This window comes from Herpailurus yagouaroundi, unplaced genomic scaffold (assembly GCF_014898765.1).
Source record: "Herpailurus yagouaroundi ecotype Mexico unplaced genomic scaffold, PumYag 142, whole genome shotgun sequence".
Lineage (NCBI taxonomy): Eukaryota > Metazoa > Chordata > Mammalia > Carnivora > Felidae > Herpailurus > Herpailurus yagouaroundi.
Genome location: NW_024412397.1, coordinates 53,901,817 through 53,924,324, shown reverse-complemented (window position 1 = coordinate 53,924,324; position 22,508 = coordinate 53,901,817). Strand labels below are relative to the sequence as shown.

The window sequence follows — 22,508 nt, the reverse complement described above, 5'->3', positions numbered from 1 at the left end:
CATCTCTCGTCTTGGCAAATTTTCGTATGCTTTTCTGAATTTGGATCACCTTTCAGGTTTTCAGCTCTGAAACATTCAATGTCATGAAGTATGTCAGAGTTCCTTCAGTGTGGACATTTTTTGCCCACGTCACTTCATCTGGGCCATCTTCATCCTTTTTGTCACAGCCACTCTGCTCCTCTGTGTGGATGAGCCTGCCTTCACCAGGTGCCTCTGGCTGCACATGTTGAGCCTTTCAGGTGGCAGCAGGGTCCCCATTCCCACAGTCAGCTATTTCTTCTGTAACTGTTGACATGCAGTTTGACGTTTACTTCCAGTAATGTTACTTTTAGTTTGTGGCATTTTGATCTTGGCCAGTTTCCTCTTAATTATCCATTTTTATAAAATGTCACATGGGTTTATCAGTGGGAAACAAGAAGACAACTACCACTACAAGCTTTACTGTCTCTGCCTGAACTGAGTAATAATAGATTTGGTGCGCTAGTCACTAGTGCACTTTTTGAAAAAGTGATGCGATGGGTTACCAGTCATGCTGGGCATCTGTTGTTATGTAGTGATCTGTAGACAGAGAGCTGGCAGTGAAGCCTGTGCTCTCTGGAGTTACAGGTAACATATTGCATTAACTGAAATTTGTGGTTGTCTGAAGCGTGCCAGCTGAGGCCTGTCTGTGGTGTAACTCTGGAAGTGCTCAATTGCTTGTTGACCATAACATTTCTCTATTTTTTTTTTTCAACGTTTATTTATTTTGGGGACAGAGAGAGACAGAGCATGAACGGGGGAGGGGCAGAGAGAGAGGAAGACACAGAATCGGAAACAGGCTCCATGCTCCGAGCCATCAGCCCAGAGCCTGACACGGGGCTCGAACTCCCGGACCACGAGATCGTGACCTGGCTGAAGTCGGACGCTCAACCGACTGCGCCACCCAGGCGCCCCAACATTTCTCTATTTTATGCCATTTGGGAAATTAAGTACAAGATTTTATGTTCTAAAAATGATACAATATTTTCTTTCAATCCCTGGTTACCTATCCCCTTCCTTCCCAGATCTGTTTGGTTTTTTTAAATTTTTTTTTTCAACGTTTTTTTATTTATTTTGGGACAGAGAGAGACAGAGCATGAACGGGGGAGGGGCAGAGAGAGAAGGAGACACAGAATCGGAAACAGGCTCCAGGCTCCGAGCCATCAGCCCAGAGCCTGACGCGGGGCTCGAACTCATGGACCGCGAGATCGTGACCTGGCTGAAGTCGGACGCTTAACCGACTGCGCCACCCAGGCGCCCCTCTGTTTGGTTTTTTAAGGCAGGTTGGTGGGGCAGGTAGCAGTGTTTCTCAGAGACTATCACTCCAGGAACCTCAATACTAAGTTTGGCTTGAGAACCCAGAATTTAGGCTTCGTTTAGCATGAATGAAAGATTTAATACTAAATCATACTTTCTTTTCTTAGATTGATATAGAAATCAATGGCGATGCAGTGGATCTTCACATGAAATTGGGTGACAATGGGGAAGCTTTCTTTGTGGAGGAGACTGAAGAGGAATATGTAAGTTCTAGTGGGTCACATTTACTTTACACATTGTATTCAGGCTCCAGGATCTGTCCCCAGACAGAAATGTTCAGTTTTCATGGTTAGTTATAGAGGTGATTGTTGCAGGTTAAGCAAGCTTTAGTTTTAGGTTGAAGAACTAAGCTGTCAGAAAGGAGCTAGAGTGAGTGAGGCACTTTTCTCAGCACCAAGTGTCAGAATACAGAGAGCATATAGAAGGCCCTTGCACTTGTTTCTTATTTAGTATCTGTTACAGTTTACACCTTGAATGGAAGTTAGTTCCACCTAAGTAATGAAGGCATATCTCTCTGCAGGCTGTGTGTGTGTTTGTACATGTGTGACCTTTAAACTTGGAAAACATGTTTAACCGTTTTGGTTAGGGACATTGAATCGCTAATCTTGAATAGGCTTGTGAATGAGTTTATTATGGTCTCCAGAGATTTAAATTAATTGGCCTGTATCTTTTTAAACCATTATTGCATGTTTGGCTTCTTTAAGTAAGAGAGAACAGTTTGTTCCTCCCCACCCCTTCACCCCATGTATCCACTGATGGTGGTAAACTGTTTTTGATGGATCTTAGAAGAGGCATCTTCTAGCTTTCATCATAAAGAATAAAATCTCAGCAAAACTGATAACCTTCAAGTTATTAAGGATACAGGACTACTTTTTTGGGGTTTTCAAAGAAGAAAAGTCACCAAAAAATAGAATGAGATTGTTTATCATTTTTAGTTTAGAGAGAAACCAACAATATAGATACCAGTATGTAAAGCAGCAGTGCAAAGTATGGTTATGAAAACAGTCCAGAGCAGTCTTTTTTTTTTTAGTACCTATTAATTACTTGTTTTTATATTACCTTGTTTGTGTTTGCTTGGCCTTATCAAAGTTTTTCCTCATCAGAGACAGAAGCAAGAGGCAGAATGATACAATAAATGAGTTACCACAAGAATAAAATATATATATTTTTAACTTTTATTTATTTGAGAGAGAAAGCACATACATGGATGCAGGGGAGGGGCAGAGAGAGGGAGAGGGAGAATCCTAAGCAGGCCTCACGCTGCCAGTGCAGAGCTGATGCAGGGCTCAATCTCACAAACCATGAGGTCATGACCTGAGCCAAAATCAAGAGTTGGACACTTAACCAACTGAGCCACCCAGGTGCCCCAAGAATAAAATATTTTTGATGTGTTCCTTAAAATCATGTATATTTCAGGACATTGGTTGATTAGGCTTTGTGTAAATCAGTGAGCGAGAGGGCTGGGTTATCGATCATTTGTTACGTGGTTCTCGTGGTCATTTCTGATGATTCCACTTCAACTATGCTTAGTAAGGTTAACTTGGAGAGTGTCACCTTCCCAGCCCCTTTTGCCTATCCCATGTATCACCAAATTATTCAGATTTTCTTTCATATGCTTCTCTGTGAATTTTTTTTTTAAATATTAATTCATCCAACATTACTACTCTATGCCACATACTATGAGTAAAATATGCCCCCACTCTCCAGGAGTTTACAGTTATAAAAGGGATAAGCATTACCAACACCCATCTGGCTGCCATTTATTTACATACTTGTTTCTCTCAGACTTTGCTCATCTGAACTGTATATCATCATCCTTTTCAAGCTGGTAGTTCTGTATCTAACCCTGTCCTGTTAATAGCTGCACAATCATCCATAGTATGGATACACCACAATTTAACCATTCTTGTACTGATAGAGATTTAGGTTATTTCATCACCCCCAACACAATACACATAGTGCTATAATAGAACTAGGAAACACCACCAGAGACAAAATAGCTTTTAAGAAGTACCAGTAAACTTTGGGGCACCTGGATGGCTCAGTCGGTTCAGCATCTGACTCTTGATTTCAGCTGAGGTCACGATCTCAGGGTTGTGGGATCAAGCCCCCTCCACTCAGCACGGAGCCTGCTTAAGATTCTGTCTCTTTCTCTGCCCCTCTCCCCTACTCGTGCATGAACTCTCTCTCTCTCTCTCTCTCTCTATCTTTCTGTCTCAAATTAAAAAAATTTTAAAAAGTACCAGTAAACTTTATTTATACAATTAATAAAAAAGACCATTGAATTAAAAGGCCCTGGAAGTCAGAGACCACAGCCTGTAACTTGGGTGCCCTGGGGACATGTGGAATAATATCCTGTCATCATAGTGCTGGATAAACAGAATTTTGGCTCCGGGGTAATATGTCTATCAAAGCCAAATTCAAAAGCTTGATTTAGAACAATTATGGAAATTCACTCATTTTCAGGACTATTATGTAAAAACTTGAGTATTCTAAGTTACTTGAAGTTAATTTATATGTTACCTACCTTCCATTTCCCCCATGATACAAAGGGGTGAAGCCAGTAACTACGAAGTTAATCTTCTGAACACCAGACTTTGGTCATTTATTTGATATTAAATTACGAGTTTATTTCTAACTGTTGGGCCTATTTTCTTCTTTTGAATTCCTGAAAGGATGTTTTAAATAACGTTACAGTTTTAAAATCTGCCAACTTCATTTGTAACAGGGTATTGTGTATTTTAATCACCTTTTCACCCTCATTTAATTTAGCAAACACAATTTACCGGAGACCCTCACTTCACTTACCTGTCCTACTGCCCCCTGTCTGATGGGGTGTTCCTGATCCCTGCCTTCCGCTTTATCCTGTTACTGTTCTTTGTAAGTTCTTGACAGAGTGCTTCGTATTGCCTCCTTGGAATGCTGCTGTTGCTGCTTTGAACTTCCCTTTATAGAAAATTTAACTGGCTGTGCTTTAATTACAGTTTTTGTGTGTGTGTGCTGATTTGGTATATTGGTTCCTTCAAATATATTCAGTTACATGGACCAGATGAATTATCTGTGTGTACCAGGGTAAAGACCTATTCAGAATAGAGTGGGCAGTAACGTAGTTCAGTGTGACATTCTTACCTTTAAGGACTATGTATTCTTCCTACCACTGTGAATTTAGATATGCAAAGAGTTCATTATTGTTTTGATTCACTGTCCACTTTGTCAGGGACTTTTCTTTCTCCATGTTCTCTTTAAGGAAAAGCTTCCTGCCTACCTTGCCACCTCACCAATTCCTACTGAAGATCAGTTCTTTAAAGATATCGATACTCCTTTGATGAAATCTGGTGGAAATGAAAGACCATCTCAGAGTTCAGACATCTCCCACATGTTGGAAACGGAAACAGTTTTCACTTCAAGTTCTGTGAAAAAGAAAAAACGAAGGAGAAAGAAATGCAAACAGGACAGTAAGAAGGAAGACCAGACCGCTTCTCCTGCTGCAGAAGATACCGTGGATGTGGAAATGAGCTCTGACGATGACAAGGGGGCCCAGTCAGCAAGGTAGGGCTCTTAGTGTGGTTGCCAGGCATCCACACACGCTATGGGCAGAGCTCAGGTACAGTGAGTTGTTGTTGTCTCTTTCATGGATCTGCAGTGTGAGTTTTGCACTTGTTTTTCCCCATGACAATTTATTGTGGAATCAGTGTAAGAGGCATTTTTTTTTTCCTTTCTGCTCTTCTATAAAATTTGCCATCAGACGTCCTGCTGTGGTATTGACATACCACTTGAAGCAGACTGGCAGTGTGTGTCTTTCCATCAGTAGGTTTCCAAAAGCCAAATAAATTGTAAGTTACAAAGAAGGTCTGAATTAGTGACTTGGCCCTGAGGCCACATCTGGTGTATATTCCTACTCAGTAGTCTTGGTATCTCACCTGTTTCTGAGAAGTTTAGAGTTTTTATTTTGAGTTTATCATCAAAACATTCCCAGTAAATTGAAAAGGAAAGGAGGATTTTTGTGTGTGTGGTGGTGTTTTTTTTTTCAAGTGAGAAATCTTTGACCACTTACTTACCAGCTCAGTAGAAGAGCTCAAATATGCCAATTTTTAGGTCAGCACTGGGTTTGGAAGGTTAGGGGGCAGAACATGTATTTTTTTGTTCAAGAGTTCAATTTGTAAAAGGTTATCTTCCACCTGTTCACTCATTGACTGCTGTGGCATTGGAAGAGGACCATATGTGTGTCATGGGGTGGTTTACTTTACTGATGAGCATTGGACAAGAAGTTGTTGCCCACAGTGACCCTGAAGTTCTACCTACAGTTTTTCCAAGATCCACCAGAAAGGACACTGAAGTAACACTTTTGCCCTTAAAGTTTATTCGTGTCCTTTATCATAACACAATTGAGCAAAGTTTAGAACTCTTGAACAACCTGCAGCTTCAGTTTAGGAAGTTAAAACATTTCTAAAACATATGCAGAGTTACCTGATAAATGTATAAGAATCATTATTCTAAAGGAATTAATTTACAAAATTAATGTTGAAAGTGAATGCATTGCAGATATATTAGTGCATGCCTTACTTTCTAGATTGTGTGAACAACTGCCTGCTTCAGCCAAATCTGTCAGAATACTGATTTGGTCAACAGTTCATGGTTGTTAGTTCTTTCTCTCTGAGCCAGAACCTTGCTTGCTTGGTAAGCAGGCATGTCAGAATGCTTGTGAAGTAGTGGCTTATGATAATTTTCAGGAGTTTGGTGGTTTGCTTTTTCTCTGGATTACATGGATCACAGATACTGCCGCGTGGAGGAACTCTTTCCTAAAATCTCCTTTAAAAAAGGATCTGCTTAATTATGCAGCCAACAGAAATTAGGACTTAAAAAAAAAAGGACAAAATGTAACAGTCTTGAGAATTCAGGTCAGGTGTATACTGAAATAAGCACTGAGCTAAAAGGTAGAAGACGGGGCCTCTTCTGTTTTTGATTGTGGAATAGCAGCCACTTGATTACTCTGGACCTTTGTTTTTTAATCTGTGAAATAAGAGAATTGAACTATGTGGTTTGCAAGGCCCCTTCCAACTCAGTAGATTCTAAAATAATTTGGAGAAAGATACTTAGGATCAAAAGTATTAGCAACATATTAAACAATCAGAGAAAAAGAATAGGAAGTCAACTGCTTTTGCAGTTGTGCAACCTAGAAATCAGATAGGGTTGGGACATTTGCAGCTTTCGAGTATCTTCCCCTCCTCAGGCCCCTACCACTTAGGAAAGAAATTCTGTTTCCAGAGAAATCCCTAAAAGTGGTTTTTATTTTATTTTGATAAATAGTGTCCTACTTAAATAGCGTTCTCTTTACTTTTCAAGAATTTCATGGATAATAGAATTAAGGTTAATTGAGGCTCCATGAATGAAGCAGGTGAAAGATGAAACCACCCTTAAACCAAGTTGCTGTTGCATAGCTAGGAGAAACACATTAAGTGAAAATTGGAGAGCTTTAAACCACAGAGAGCTTTGTGTAAATTGTACCTAGTGAGCCTCTCCCTTACTCAAGATGGACTTGTATGTAGCATGGAAGCCTTGTTTGTCCTTCCAGAGGATGGAAGGATGTGTTAGTGTGTATATGTATTAAAAATGTTGTACCTAGGATAAGTAATCTTTTGGAGGGAAGAGTCTTTTCGGATTGGATGGTGCTGTAGCACAATCATGGGTGCAAATGTACAAAATATGCCACTGGTGAAATACTTAAAATACCCAGCACTATTAAAAATGGAGGCTTAAGACTGCACCATCAGAAAGGAATCTCTTCTTTTAATCCACCAAAGCAGACTTGTTTGCAAGTTGTATCTGGGAGCTAAGTAGAGGGAGCCTAAGACTTTTTATAAACAGCCTCCATTGCCCTGAGGCTGCGGACTTCATCTCCTGATCAATAACTGGCTTCCAGAAAACCCTCCATATTCTTCTCTGATGACTGGAATCTTACAGCCTGCTCCCTGCCTTTCCTCCCTTTGATTTTTGACACAGTAGACAGAGAAACATTGCAGGGCTCTTTTCTTTTTTTTTTTTTTTAATTTTTTTTTTCAACGTTTATTTATTTTTGGGACAGAGAGAGACAGAGCATGAATGGGGGAGGGGCAGAGAGAGAGGGAGACACAGAATCGGAAACAGGCTCCAGGCTCCGAGCCATCAGCCCAGAGCCCGACGCGGGGCTCGAACTCACGGACCGCGAGATCGTGACCTGGTTGAAGTCGGATGCTTAACCGACTGCGCCACCCAGGCGCCCCTGCAGGGCTCTTTTCAACCCTATTATGAGGTTATCTTTTATCGGAAATGTCCCATATCCAAAAGCAAAATGAGATCATTAGCCACACTGAAATTTATTGACCAGTACTGTGCTAAGGCTGAGGATAAACATATTGTTTACCGAGTTAGTAATCTTTGGTCATGGTGGTTAGCAACCCTATTTATCTCTTACATAATACCCCCAGTTAAATAGACAAAGACTCATTTAGTCCCTCTAATTTATCCCACTTAAATAAAGCAGGCCATTTATTTTAACTTTCTATTGATTTTTTTTCCCTGCTTTTAAAAAACTGAGATAATAATTTACATATAGTTGTATTTATAGAATTTAAATATGCAAGTATGCAATTGAGTGATTTTTGTCAGTTGTATATACATCATGTAACCTCTGTTGGCTTTTGAATAGGAAGGATAATTCGTTTATGAAATGGTATTGAATTTGAAGCCATGTTGAGATACATCTGTGAAGGCTGAAGTGTTCTCTTATACACACTTAGTATGAACTCCAGCAACTGGACCTCCCACATCCCCCAACCCTGACTCAGGGTTAAACTGTTTACCCTACTGCGAATTCTCTGCTGTTCAGTGTTAATGTATGTAATTGTCCTATATTTTGACACGGATGTAGTCAGCGTTTGTACTGTTGTCTTCACATTCCAGTATCTACTCTCCCTTTTACCCTCATATCATGAATTTAAGTTCCTCTGTCATGGTCTACCTAGCTTGTTGAATGTTCTTAGGCACAGGTGCCATTTTGAAAAGTGCTTATTAGCAAGTTTTTAGAAGCCTTATTTTATTTAATGGATCATGGGACCAAAGGGAACCTCAACATCAGTAACCTTTTTCATCACCTAAAATAATCGTCTAAACTAACGGGCCTAATTTTTGTCAGGATATGCCCAGAGAAGACCATTTCATGTCTTCCCTGGGGTATAAGTTCTTAATGGTGCCTGATCTTGATCTTTCTTTCTCTCAGCAATATTTTACTAATACCAGATTGCTTTCTGAGCTCTTCTTGACTTAGCTTTTATACTACAGTGAAATATATGCCAAATAAGTAAGTTTCTGTGACTTTTACATTGTTCTTTTCAAAACACTTTCAAACCATATGGATAGTTATGCGTCAAACTCTACTCTCCTTTTAAATTTGTCAAATAAACATCTGATTCATAAGCATCACATTTTCCCTTTTTGTTACCATTTGATGTTCATTTTTTAAGGGGCACTGGGATGGCTCAGTCATTTAAACGTTTGGCTCAGGTCATGATCTCATGGTTCATGAGATTGAGCTCTGCGTCGAGCTCTGTGCTGAGAACACAGAGCCTGGTTGGGATTCTCTCTCTCTTTCCTGCTGCCCCTCTCCCCCACTTGCACTCTCTCAAAAAACAAAAACAAAAACAAAAAAAGAACCTGAAAAAAAAAACCACCCTCCTGATGTACATTTTTTGAGAAATAGAATGTTTTTAGCTAGATACCTGCTTTTTCAAGTATAGGTTTTTCTCCCCTTGAAATGAGGTATTATACCAGAGTTTAATTCTTCTGAGAGAAATATTAGAGTTGGGAAAACCTTAAATTAGAAGATACAACTATATGAAAAAACTATTGCATGGCAGAGGTAGTAAAGCAGAGCATGTTAAACAAAGATATAAAGGAAGAAAGGTAACATTAAAAATTAAAGTGATTTTTACCTTTATTTTTAGTCTGCCATATTAAGTAAACACAGATATTCTCATTTTATGTAGAATATCTGTCCTGGTAGAATGTAGAATTTTTTATAAGAAGCTCTCAAACTGGAAAGTATAGTTTTTCTTTATACTTCTCAGAGCTCTCAGCATAATACACTGCGTAAATCTCATACAAACTCTGAAATAGACAGGACAAGTGATAAATTTCCAACTAAATATGAAAAACTGGGGCCCACAGTGCTTCTGAGGGATGTTTTCAAGGTTATATGGCAAGTTAGTTACATTAACTATGCAGATTCAAGAAAAACCAAAGGGTAAATTAATTAAAACCCTATTGGCATTAGTTCATCCTCCTATAAAGATAGAGAATATGGGGACATGTGCAAGGGGGAGGGGGAGAGAGAGGGAGAGTGAGAATCCCAAGCAGGCTGTGTGGTGTTAGCACAGAGCCTGATGGGGGGGCTCAAACTCACAAAACATGAACTCATGACCTGAGCTGAAATCAAGAGTCAGACGCTTCACCAGCTGAGACACCAAGGCACCCCTCATCTTCCTATAGTTCTAAGGTCTGTGTATGAATCTTAAAAAAACATTTTTTATGTTATTGTATCATCATCCTCATATCCACACGTCATGTAGATTCTAAATAAGGAGAAAGTTCTCAGGTAATTCTTGGTCCAAACAAAAAGAAAAATAAGTTCTGCATGTTTTTAAGAGTTTTTTAGAATATTTTTTAATTTTTGAACCATAACTCTTGTTTTTAGCTCATAGTCTTATATTTTCTTTAATACACAGAAGAATATAGTGAAAGAACAAGGATTTGTTTTGAATACAGCTACTTACTAGCTCTGTGACTCTGGGCAAATTACTAAACTTCTCTGGATTCTTGATTTATTTGATATCTAAAATAAGATATTCTTGGGGTGCCTGGGTGGCTCAGTCGGTTAAACCTCTGACTTCAGTTCAGGTCATTGATCTCAGGGTTCGTGAGTTCAAACCTCACATCAGGCTCTGTGCTGACAGCTCAGAGCCTGGAACCTGCTTCAGATTCTGTGTCTCCCTCTGTCTCTGCCCCTCTTTCACTTGTTCTCTCTTTCTCTCTCTCTCTCTCCCTCCCCCTCCCTCCCTCCCTCCCACTCACACACACACAAATACACACACACACACACACACACACACACAAGAAACACTTAAAAAAACTAAGGTATCTTCAGATTTGTAAGGATTAAATGAAATAATACATAAAGCCTTAGTTTTCCTTTTGAAGCCTTTGAATCAATTACCCTGAAGGGCTATAAAAGGAAAAAAAATTTTTTTTAATGTTTAGGTTTTTGAGAGGGAGCATGAGTGGGGGAGGGGCAGAGAGAAGGGGGCAGAGGATCCAAAGCAGGCTCTGCACTGACAGCAGTGAGCCCAATGTGTGGGGCTTGAACTTACCAAACTCTAAGATCATGACCTGAGCCTAAGTCAGACGCTCAACCAACTGAGACACCCAGGTACCCTGGGAATTGTTAATCACATCATTTTCACAGTTTTAATTTATTGAGAGAGAAAAAACAAGCAGGAGAGGGACAGAGAGAGAGAGAGAGAGAATGAATCCCAGGCAGGCTCCACACTGTCAGCGCAGAGCCTGACCTCAAACTCAAACTCACCAACTGTGAGATCATGACCTGAACCGAAATCAAGAGTTGGACGCTTAACCAGCTGAGCCACCTTGGTGCCCCCAATCACATCATTTTTAAACACATTCTTTTCTGTCCTTCCTCTGTTTATTCCGTATTTAAATAGTGATGGCAGTAGTGTATGGTGGGTGGCATGGTGGCATCAGTGAATCCCCCTTCTCCTTCATATTTTTCTTCTAAGAGGATTAGTTATTAATCATTTGGTCTTCTTCATTTGCATCATTTAGACAATGTGTCCGTAGATTTGGAGATATTTTTAAGCTGACAGTGTCATCATTCCTGATTTTGTTTTTTTCCTTCACAGAGGATCTTCAAATGCTTCCTTAAAGGAAGATGAATTTAAGGAGCCTTTGCTCTTCCATTCTGGGGACCATTACCCCTTATCTGATGGAGACTGGTCCCCTTTAGACAAGTAAGTATTTTTAAAATTTCTCCATTTGTTTAAGAAAATATATATTAAATAGGTTTTCTGTTATTTGACAGTAATGATATTTCCTATTTCTCTCATATAGGAGAACTGAATGTGTACTTTTAACATGAATATGGACCTTTTCTCTCAATTATTTTGTTCCTAAATTTGATATGATTTAACCCTCACAATGTTAGTGTAGATCTGTATAATCTGCATAGAATTTAGCCCTCTACAATTCTTAAATTCTGATCTTACTGTGTCAACTATTAACTGTAGACGGATAACGTGAAGAAAGGCACAGTCACACTTTGTTCTGTGTTTAAATCCAGTTTCTCTCATGTATTGATTTTGTTCATTTAACCCATCTTTTCTGTACATTTCATCTCCTGTAAAATTATCTTTGTCATTGGTTTCTTGTGAGAATCAGTAAGGATAATGTATATAAAGTGTTTATAGAGAACCCAGCAAGTCCTCATTAGATCCTGGTTGATGTTGTTTTTATTATTATTAAAGAACTCAAATGGAAGAAATAATTTATATTCCCTTCAATAGGAGTCTTTATACTGGCTGGATAAAGTTGGTATATTCAAGCTTATATTTCCTTTAATGTGTCGAGCTCAGCAAGACTGAAGTTTCTGACTTTAAAGGCATCACATTTTTTTGTCCCTTGTTTACAGCCCCTATTCCCCAACAGCAGTGTGTCCTAAGAGTGATTCAGAGCTGGAGGTGAAACCTGCCGAGAGCCTGCTCAGATCGGAGTCCCACATGGAGTGGACGTGGGGAGGGTTCCCAGAGTCCACCAAGGTACTGATGTTCACTTGCCTGTGGAGTACGTCCAGTTAAAAACCTGTGAGGTGTCTCTGTCTCTGAGTAAAGGAGTGGTGATTTCTGAGCCAGTGCCCGTGAATATAAATGATGGTAGTGCCCTCGTGTGGTCACAGAAAAAAATCCAAAGTTAACATTTTTCATAACTGTTTGCAGCAGAGGGATTCCAGCATTATATTGTGTGTTTCTAGTTAGTAATGTTGATTGCTAATTAACATTTTAATAAGGAAAATCTCAAAGGTACCTGAAGGAAACTAGAATTTCCACAAGTTTTAAATAGGAAATTGATTATGAAAACTTTTTGCCAGCTCATAATGAAAGAATTGGAAAGATACATTACTTGAGAGAGAAAATGTTTAGTCCCTGTAAGTTTATAAAAAGTATACATTTGCTTGTATGTGTAATTTGCATTGATACTTGACTACCCACTTTTATGCTATTTCAACAGAGCCTTGAGGTAGTTCAAGCAGGGCTAACCTTTCATGTAGCACTCAAGTTTTCTCCCTGAAAGGAACATTCTTCCTCTTGGCATCTAAAAATTGTCGTAATTCCTTAGTCTTCTCTGGTGCTTAACTCTTCATAGTACAACAGTTACAAATAGATCTCTTGTAAATATCATGATATTGAACAAAATGCAGTTATTTTTCCAGCTTCTTAATTATGAAATATGTCACACACATAAAGTAATATACTTACTGAATGTTATGAATAAAATGAATATGTTTACCTGCATCCAGATTAAGAAATAGGTTATAACAAATACCTTTGAAAATAGTTTAATTTTTAAACAATTCACCTTTTTTTAGGTCAGCAAAAGAGAGAGATCTGATCATCATCCTAGGACAGCTACAATTACACCATCAGAAAATACCCACTTTCGGGTAATTCCCAGTGAGGAGAACCTCATAAGTGAAGTTGAAAAAGATGCTTCCATGGGAGAAACGGTCTGTACCATAGTGAAACCCAAACCCAGAGCCCCGTGTAAGCAGATGAGCAGTGCAACTTCTGCTGCAGAACTTCTCGAACCTCCCCTGGAGCCTCCTCAGATTTCATCTATGTTAGATGCAGACCACCTTCCTAATCCATCATTAGTGGAGGCTACCTCAGAATCAAAACCTGCAGCTAAAGTAGACTCACCATCAAAGAAGAAAGGTAATCATTTGTTTAATTTGGCGTCAGGTACTGCAAATTTAGATGATAAATTATTTCAGTGTTTCAAATGATACTTGATGGCTGCCTTTGTATTTCTACTCCCTGATCAGAACTTATGGTACAGTTAGGATCACTTATTTAATAGGGCTTCCCCGCTGCACTCCAGATGCCACTGGAGCAGGATTCTGACTTCCTCCCTGTTCTCCCCCGACTGCTGCTACTCAGTGTGCCCTTGGGAAGCAGTTATTGAAAAAATTAATGAGCATGTTCAAATTAGTTAATGCATAAAATTAACCACTTTACTGACTAAACGTCAATAGAGTGAAGTGAAATCCTAAAAAATTACATGTTGAAAAAACAATAATTGGATGAGAGAAAAATGTTTTTACCTAAAGCATCTGGTTAGTTGAGGCCAGATTAAGCCCTTTTTTCTAGTTACATGGGATATAAGTAAATGTATGCTAATTATTAGTGTTCTCTTTTTTTCATTGATTTTTTTCCTCTAAAATAGTTAAAAGATGGGGTCCAGCTCTTGGCTGCTCAACAGCTGTGTCTCACTTTTGGAAAACAAGTTTAATAAATCAGAATATTCTTACTATTTAAAATATAAAGTTGTCCATTGATACTTAGTACAGTAAGAGCCAGAACATACTCATTGTCCGAACACTGGCCTTGGCCCTATTTTTATGGAAGTAAAGCCTTACTTAAAAATTGAAAATACCCACTGTCACATAATAGCCAAATACCATATTCACTTTTTAAAAAATTTGAACACGAAAAGTTAAATAATCACAAACTGACTTAGAAAGTACTACAGGTATGAACCTTCAGAGTCATTCAGAAATAACTTATTGAAAACAAAAGAATTTGACTGTCAGGGGTATTTGTGGCCAAATATGATCATCCAGGTAATGATCCTGCTTAACTTGTGACCTTCTTTTTTCAGAGCTCAGCACTTTTGCAACCAGAGGCCATGTATTCTGCTTTAAGAAATGTTAGGGAGGAAAATCTAGTTTTCAGGGTGAATGTTTTGTATTACACTAGAAAATAACAACCCCTATTGCTAGCACATAGTGACTGGAGGAAATAATGACCCTATTCCTAGCACATAATATAGGAAGTGACTAGATAGAGATCGGGACACTGAGCGGTTTCCACCATTCAGTTGGGTTCATTCTCCACCCCCACCCCTCGTTTTTTATTATGTAGTTGTATGCATCTTTGCTTCCTTCCTCGCTTTCTCTGTCTCTGCACTCACACAGATAACAGTTTTTTATTGTTTAAACCATTTGAAAACATTCAAAAGCATTTTGAGATTTCACCTTTAATACTGTAAGACACATCTTCAAAGAATAAGAACACTCTCTGCATAACCCCAGGACAATTGTCATCTTGAAGAATTGATATTCATGTTTCCCCAAATGTACCAAGAAAAGCTTTTTAGCTATTTTTCTTCTAAACCAAGATCTCATCAAGGTTTACATGTTGCATTTGTTTTTTGTTATTAACCTTTTTTATTTAGAATGGTGCCATCCACCCATGTTACCTCACTCCTTTTTTCCCCTCTGCAACCATGATACTGACCTTTTCAAGAGTCTGGCCAGTTATTTTGTATGCTTTCTCATGTTTTGATTATATTTGTTAGTTTTTTTCAAGGTGACATCCCATATTTCCTTAAACTGGAAGTTAACTCTAGAACAACAGTTCCCAATAGAAATGTAACGTGAGCTGAATATTCATTTTAAATCTTCAGTCGGTTAAGTGTCCAGCTCTTGGATTTGGCTCAGGTCATGATCTCAACAGTTCGTTGGTCTGAGCCCTGCATCAGGCTCTGCACAGGCAGCACGCAGCCTACCTGGGATTCTCTCTCTCTCCCTCTGTCTCTGCCCCTTCTCCACTCAGGCTGTCTCTGTCTCTCTCAAAATAAATAAACTTTTAAATAAATAAATGAGCGAAATTAAGTATAGTAATATATTCTGAGCTAGTAAGCCCATACTGTTACAATTTTAACATGTAATCAGTATAAAAATTGAGATATTTTACATTTTTTATAGTAAATTTTAGAAATCTGGTGTGTGTTTTACACATTTTTAAAAAAAAATTTTATGTTTGTTTATTTTTTGAGAGAGAGAAAGAGTGTGAGTGAGGAAGGGGCAGAGAGAGAGTGGGGGACACAGAATCCAAAGCAGGCTCCAGGCTCTGAGCTATCAGCACAGAGCCTGACGTGGGGCTCGAACTCACAAACTATGAGATCATGACCTGAGCCAAAGTCAGATCCTGAGCCACCTAGGCACCCCCTGTGTTTTACACATTTTTTTAAACATTTTACTTTTATTCTTTAGTAAAAAAAAAAAAAAAAAAAAAAAAAGATAAAGCTCAAAGATATAATAAATGATTGGAGACTATGAAAAAAAATATGAGAGTTAGAGAGAGAGAGGGAGGCAAGCCATGAGACTCTTAATACTGAGAACAAACCGAGGGTTGATGGGCATTGAGGAGGGCACTTGTTGGGATGAGCACTGGGTGTTGTATGGAAACCAATTTGACAATAAATTATATTAAAAAAAATAAAAAAAATTTTATATACCTCATTTTGGACTAGGACACTTAAGTGCTCAGTAGAAACGTGTCACTGGTGACTTACTGTAGTGGGCAGTACAGACCTAGAGGCTTAATTAAATTTGGGTTAAACTTTTTTTTTTTTTTTTCAACGTTTATTTATTTTTTTTGGGACAGAGAGAGACAGAGCATGAACGGGGGAGGGGCAGAGAGGGAGACACAGAATCTGAAACAGGCTCCAGGCTCTGAGCCATCAGCCCAGAGCCTGATGCGGGGCTCGAACTCACGGACCGCGAGATCGTGACCTGGCTGAAGTCAGACGCTTAACCGACTGCGCCACCCAGGCGCCCCTTATTTTTTGAGTTAAAGATTACCCATGGAATATATTGAGTACTTCATAGAGCATCTCATAATGTCCCAGTGTTAGTGATTCTAAATGTGATCGCTTGTTTAAGGTGTTACCTTCCAGATTTATCCATTATAAGCGATTTTTGTCCTTTTGCAACCTGAAGGTAATTCTTGGTGATACTTTGGTACCATGTGACTTTCTAGCAACCCTTCCCTCATGGTTTTAGAATAAGGACCACTTTCTCAATGCCAGTGATTTCATCAGGTTTGGTCATGCTTATTTATACTGTAAGAAAACGTTATCATCAAATATAAATAAATGACTTAGGAGCTAGGATTATTCATGTAAAAGCAGATGAAGGAATAAGCATATGTTTAGGCACCTGCATGGCTCAGTCGGTTGAGCATCTGACTCTTGATTTTGGATTAGGTCATGATCTCACGGTTTGTGGGTTTGAGCCCCATGTCTGCTTCTGTGCTGACAGTGCAGAGCCTGCTTGGGATCTCTCTCTCTGCCCTTCTCTGCTCATGTTCTCATTGTCTCTCTCATGTTCTGTCTCTCGTGTTCTCTCTTTTCTTCTTCTTCCTCTCTCTCTCTCTCTCTCTCTCTCAATAAACTTAAAGTTAGTTGAGGCACCTGGGTGGTTCAGTCGGTTAAGTGTCCAACTTCAGCTTAGGTCATAATCTCAGGTTCGTGAGTTCGAGCCCTGTGTCAGGCTCTGTGCTGACAGGTTGGAACCTGATTCAGATCTGTGTCTCCCTCTCTCTGCTCCTCCCCTGCTCACACTCTCTCTCTCTCAAAAATATTAAAAAAAATTTTTTTTAATTTAGCATATGTTTATTGTGCAACTGTATGTGTGTAACACCAAATTTCTCCTTCTTTGGCATGGATGGTTGAGAACCAACACGTAGGAAAACATTAATTGACACCTTTACAAATAAAACGCAGTTTGAATCATGATTGGTCTTATCGTTTGCAAACCTTTGTTTTGTAGCAGAGTTGTAAATGAAGAATAATTTAAACTCTTACCTCCAGTATGTTTTTCTTACAAAAAATAGGTGTCCACAAGAGAAGCCAACACCAAGGACCTGATGATATTTACCTGGATGACTTAAAGGCTCTAGAACCTGAAGTTGCAGCCCTCTACTTCCCTAAAAGGTACTGTATTTCTTAGATGTTGAAAGGTGAATAGCTGTGAAATATAATGGCTATATCTAGAGCAAAACACTGAGAAAAAAGAGCAATGTGATGATGACCTTTACCCAAGTTGGATGATTGCTTCAGATTTGGGGAAATTCAGAAATTGTGTGGTGTTTGAACTGTAGTGATATGAAATGAATAATTTACCTGTTTATGAAGAAAGTTTTAGTACAGTGAGAAAAGGTACATTACTTAAGTCTACGTAAGGGTGTACCAATGGTTACGACTTCAGACTAGCAAATCTTATGGTCATTAATACAAACTGAACATGTTGGGGGAAATTCGTTAGCATTATTTCATTTATTATGTGTTTTAAAGGTAATAATATCTTTACTCAAAAACATTTTACAAAGAATGTCCTCCTTCAGTGAGTCTGAGCTCCCAGGCTTTTTCTGAACTTGGGCTGGGCCTCTTGAGTCCCCATTTCCAGTTGACCTGTACACCCCACATTCCCTAGACCTCTTACCGTTTGTCACCCTTTCTTCTCCCCTCTCAGTTTCCCCCTTTTGAATAACTAAAACCTCAGATATGCTGTATTTGTACTGTTTTCCTAAGTTTATTTCCATCCTTCAGGATATTCTATTATAGGACTCTGTGATTACAAAAAACAATTTACTTTTCCCATAGAAAGTATGGTTTGAAATACTGAGCCATAGGCACATATTATTAAGCACTTCTAAGTAAATTATTGAAAAACTTGTTACGTTTTTAGTTAAAAAAGAAACATGGGGTTAATACGAAGATATTTAAATTTTTTATGGATATTTTTAGAAGGTCCTTAAAACACCTTCCTAGCTCTCTGCCCTAAATTTGTCTCAAAATATCTTCTTCACATAAAGGAATAGTTGGGTTTTTAAGGTGAAAGAATCGGAAGTGCTCCAATTTTTTTTTTCAATAAGAAAGTTAAAATGTAAGCTATCCTAGAATTATCACTTTCTTTCACATTTCCCAGTCCTTTATTAGTGTTCCAAAGATCAAGTTCTTAGTCTCCCCTTTAAAAAATGGGGAGTAATTAATAAATTTAAAATGAGGAGAATAACTCATGCAATAGAACCTTACTGTGCTCTATAAATTTGACTGCCTAATGTCATCACCTGTTCACCAAATTAGCTTATTCCCTCCTGACCCTACTGAACAAATTATTTCTGGAGACGTTTCATAAATACTTAAAGATACTAAGACTGTTGTAAGGCTTCTAAGCATTTGTTTTGTTAATTGTCCCGATCCTGTCATCTTGACTAAGTATCCAGTATTAATAATTATAGCTAAACTTCAGTCTAAACCATATCACTCCTTTGGATTTGGTGACATGTTGAGTCAGATGGCCTCCTCCATCTATTTAGGGGTCACTTTGCTTTGGATCACGCTAACTGCTCTGACAAAACACAGGACCTCAGTGGCTTACCACAATAGAAATGTATTTCTTGGTCATACTATGCTATTCCAGTGCTGGTGTTTGGTGGGAGGCACCTTGCACACAAGGATTCAGGAGCATAAGCTTTCTTCCATCTTGAGGCTCCACCATTCCCTTAGGGCCAAGACTGGGAAAAGAGGGAGGCTCACACAGGGGAGTTTTCAGGGGCTAGGCTTGGGAAGGGCACAGCACACCCCTCTGTCCACATCCAAAAAGTCAGTCATGGTCATGTGGCCACACCTCACTATAAGGGGACCTAGCCATGGGCCCAGGAGAAAGAGGAAACACATCACAGTCTTCTGTTCATGTTTTCCCCGGGGTCATCCCTGCTCCCTGACTCCATAACTGCTGCTTTACGTTGGCGTTTTCACCATTTCCAGTAAGAACATTCTGTTGATCTAATTAATTTCAATATTGTGGTATGAGTGTGCATGGCTACTAAGAAAGAAAATTTTCAGAAACCTAAATCTTTCATTGTTTCAAATGCAAAACATAATAGCTTTGGAAACTGCTTTCTATTTATGACCTGTCTGTACTCTGCTGCCACCTACTGCTCAAATTTGAAGGTTTTTTTTTTTTTCCTAAAAGTCATAAAACTTTGATGGATCATATTAAGTAGGCTGGCTTTTTGAATAAAACAAAAGAATTTGAAACTTCTAGAACATTTTTTCAACATGACATTAAGTATCCTTTCAAAGGGTGTAGAGCAGTAAACATTCATGAATAGGAAACTTAAGGTACCATTTCCTTGTTCTTTTGGATTGAGATTTATGCTCCATTACAAAGTTTCCCTTGGGATCATCTTCTAAAACCTGGCTTCTGTGCCTTAACATCTAGAAAAATGAAAATATTGAATAACTTCACCTTTTTAGTCCTAACCCTTGCTAGTTAGTGTAACAATAGTTTATTTCCAGTTTATTTCTCAAAATGTTTTCAAGGTAGGTCTACCATCCTGAGAATTTCCTCTTGCTTAATTTCTTTGTTCTATTTTGTGAAGTAACAGTTGAATTTAGAAAGGTCTAGACAACCCTGAACTACAGTAATTTTCTACAGGATGTGCACAGTACCACAGCTTTTTCTAGGAGGTTAGGATCAAAGGTTTCCAAACAGCAGATTTTTCTTAATTACTCTGTCATTTTCATCATGGAAATGTAAATAAATGGTTATGACTCTTGGAATCCTTTAATTAAAATAAAAAAGGCTGTAGTTGAAAAGTTTGTCTTATTGTGAATGGCTGTAGTGATTTTTGTGACCTGTTTATTCACAGTTAATTCCTCAGCAGTGCTATTAAGTTATTTTTAATGTCATTTGTGATAGAGTCTAAACTCTAAGGAAAGCTGTGTCTTTAGGTCAATCTGTTCCTTTTTTAAGGGGATATATTATTTGGTTCAAGCCCTCAGAGAACCCTGTAGTAAGCCAGGAATACAAGAAGTTGTAATAAGGCAAATCCTTTTCTCCCCATCCCCTGCCCACAGTGAATCGGACCCTGGCTCCCGGCAGTGGCCTGAGTCTGACACGCTCTCTGGCTCCCAGTCCCCACAGTCCGTTGGAAGTGCGGCTGCAGATAGCGGCACCGAGTGCCTCTCAGATTCTGCCATGGACTTGCCTGATGTCACCCTCTCTCTTTGTGGGGGTCTCAGTGAGAACGGAGAAATTTCCAAAGGTACGCTGGGCAATCATGCCCCTGTCTTCACTGGAGAAAGCAGCCTGGTCGTTACTTGATAGAAAACTTGCTGTTCAGCCACTTCGGGGTATTAAATTCTTTAACGATCTTGTGCAGGTAACAGGTATCTCCCTTTAATGTCAGATAGCTCCTCATTTAAGGTACCTCATATGGGGTGACCTTACATATAAATGGCTCGAGTAAGTTCGTGTGCCTCGAAGGCTCTCATTTCACATGGAGAGGTGGAGAATTCTCAGGCTGCCCTGTTTGTGGAGCAGCCAGGGTCAGCTCATGCTGTGTCCCACTTTCTCATCTGTAAAGTTGAAATGTGTGTGGACTGGGGCCCAGCTGCCCTCCTGGAAAGCACTGAGCCTTAGATATGAGAGTAGGGCTGAAGTTGTGGAAAATTAATTGTCCACTGAGGAAATAGTCTTTCTGGCAAAAAGTAGAAGGGGTTACTTTCTGTCTCAATCTTGAGACTTGGCCCTGGAAAGTATAGTTGCTGAAGAGAAAGGAAGAAGCTTAGCAGAGGCAATTCAGAGGACTCCAGGGTGGGGTGAGCACTCGGGTGTATCTTTCCCCAAGTTCTTTGGCCTTTTTGGTTTTACCTTCCTTTGTACCTAAACTCTTCTTAATATTTTCTCAGTTTGGCTGGTGGCCTTTGTCCTCTAAGGAAAGAGTTTCCTTCTACAACTAGTATCATCTTTTGTCTTCTCTCCCCCTCAGAGCAGCTGAAGGCCTGAGTTTGGCAGACTTGGTGCCCTGAGAGTCATAATTGTGCTTTCCTGAATCCTTCTCTTTTTCAGGTCACAAGGTGCTCATTTTGCCTCTTCTCCATCTCTTAATTCTATTTGTTTTATTTTTTGTAAGAAATTAAGAGCAGGTTATAGTCAGTAGCTCTTAATCCTCATAAGTCTTCATTTTAAAAAATACAAGTTGGGGGTGGAATGGAAAGTACACAGTTCTGTAAACCATAAAATATACACTTAAAATTCTGGGTACTTAGGTAGAGTTTGTTATTGGAGGAGGCAGAAATGGCAAGTAAACGTAAATAATCTACAAATCACCAGGAGGAACAGTCCTAGCGAGAAATTTCCCTGTTAGCCTTGATCTGTTCAAATTCACGCAGAATCCTCATTCATTTCTCAAGAACTTGGAGTTCATTTCTTGGCTGATCCTAAGCCATAGTGTGGTGTGTATTTATTAGGTTTTTTTTTTTTCTCCAAGCAATTGTAAAATGTTTTGATTGTTTTTCCTAATGTAGCATGCCCTGACAGCTGTAAGATCCCCATGAATATTCCCTAGTTATGCAGTTGCCTGCCTGCCAGTAATGTTTGTCTTTGTTAAGAATGAAACTACAGTTTTCATTAATTCTAGAGAATGTGTGTGCACACATGTGTATCTTCCTTTCTCTCTCTCTGGCCACCTCTATAGTCTGTTTTCCTGAAATTCTGTGGCATATCCCTTTTTCCTGTGTTGTTTTTGTTGTTGTGGTTTTGTTTTTTGTTTTTAATTGTGGGAGGAGTGGTAGAAGAGGGGAAGGATAGAAGAAGGAAGTGTTCTTTATTGTCCTGGATAAAAAAAAAATGATATTTTGCTTTTGATGAATATAAAAAAAATTTTTTTAAAGGACGCATTTTATCCTTTAGATCCTTCAACGCAGGGTATTGTGATATTCTCATTTAGAAATTTACGTAATATCTAACCAAAGGATCATTATTTTACATTGCAGAAAAATTCATGGAGCATATCATTACTTATCATGAATTTGCAGAAAACCCTGGACTTATAGACAATCCTAACCTTGTAATACGGATCTATAACCGGTAAATACTCCTGCTTTTATAATTGCTAAATACTCTTCCAGGGTTTTTTTTTCAAAGTGCTCTTTTTAACTATTCTAGTTTTCTTGTTATAAAATGTGCCATCACATATAAATGAGCTAGTGGGCAG

The 22,508-nt window shown here is 38.9% G+C and overlaps 1 protein-coding gene across 3 annotated transcripts in view; it reads left to right on the top strand.

The window, feature by feature from the left end:
* The window catches only part of LPIN2 (lipin 2), an 86,500-nt gene that overhangs the window by 51,370 nt on the left and 12,622 nt on the right, over positions 1-22,508 (top strand). For all 3 annotated transcript variants that reach the window (XM_040479289.1, XM_040479287.1, XM_040479288.1), the window contains exons 3-10: positions 1,443-1,538; positions 4,583-4,884; positions 11,286-11,393; positions 12,071-12,197; positions 13,025-13,370; positions 17,337-17,436; positions 20,368-20,555; positions 22,288-22,381. In XM_040479289.1, the coding sequence (XP_040335223.1) occupies positions 1,443-1,538; positions 4,583-4,884; positions 11,286-11,393; positions 12,071-12,197; positions 13,025-13,370; positions 17,337-17,436; positions 20,368-20,555; positions 22,288-22,381 (1,361 nt within the window). The remainder of the gene's footprint in view (positions 1-1,442; positions 1,539-4,582; positions 4,885-11,285; positions 11,394-12,070; positions 12,198-13,024; positions 13,371-17,336; positions 17,437-20,367; positions 20,556-22,287; positions 22,382-22,508) is intronic.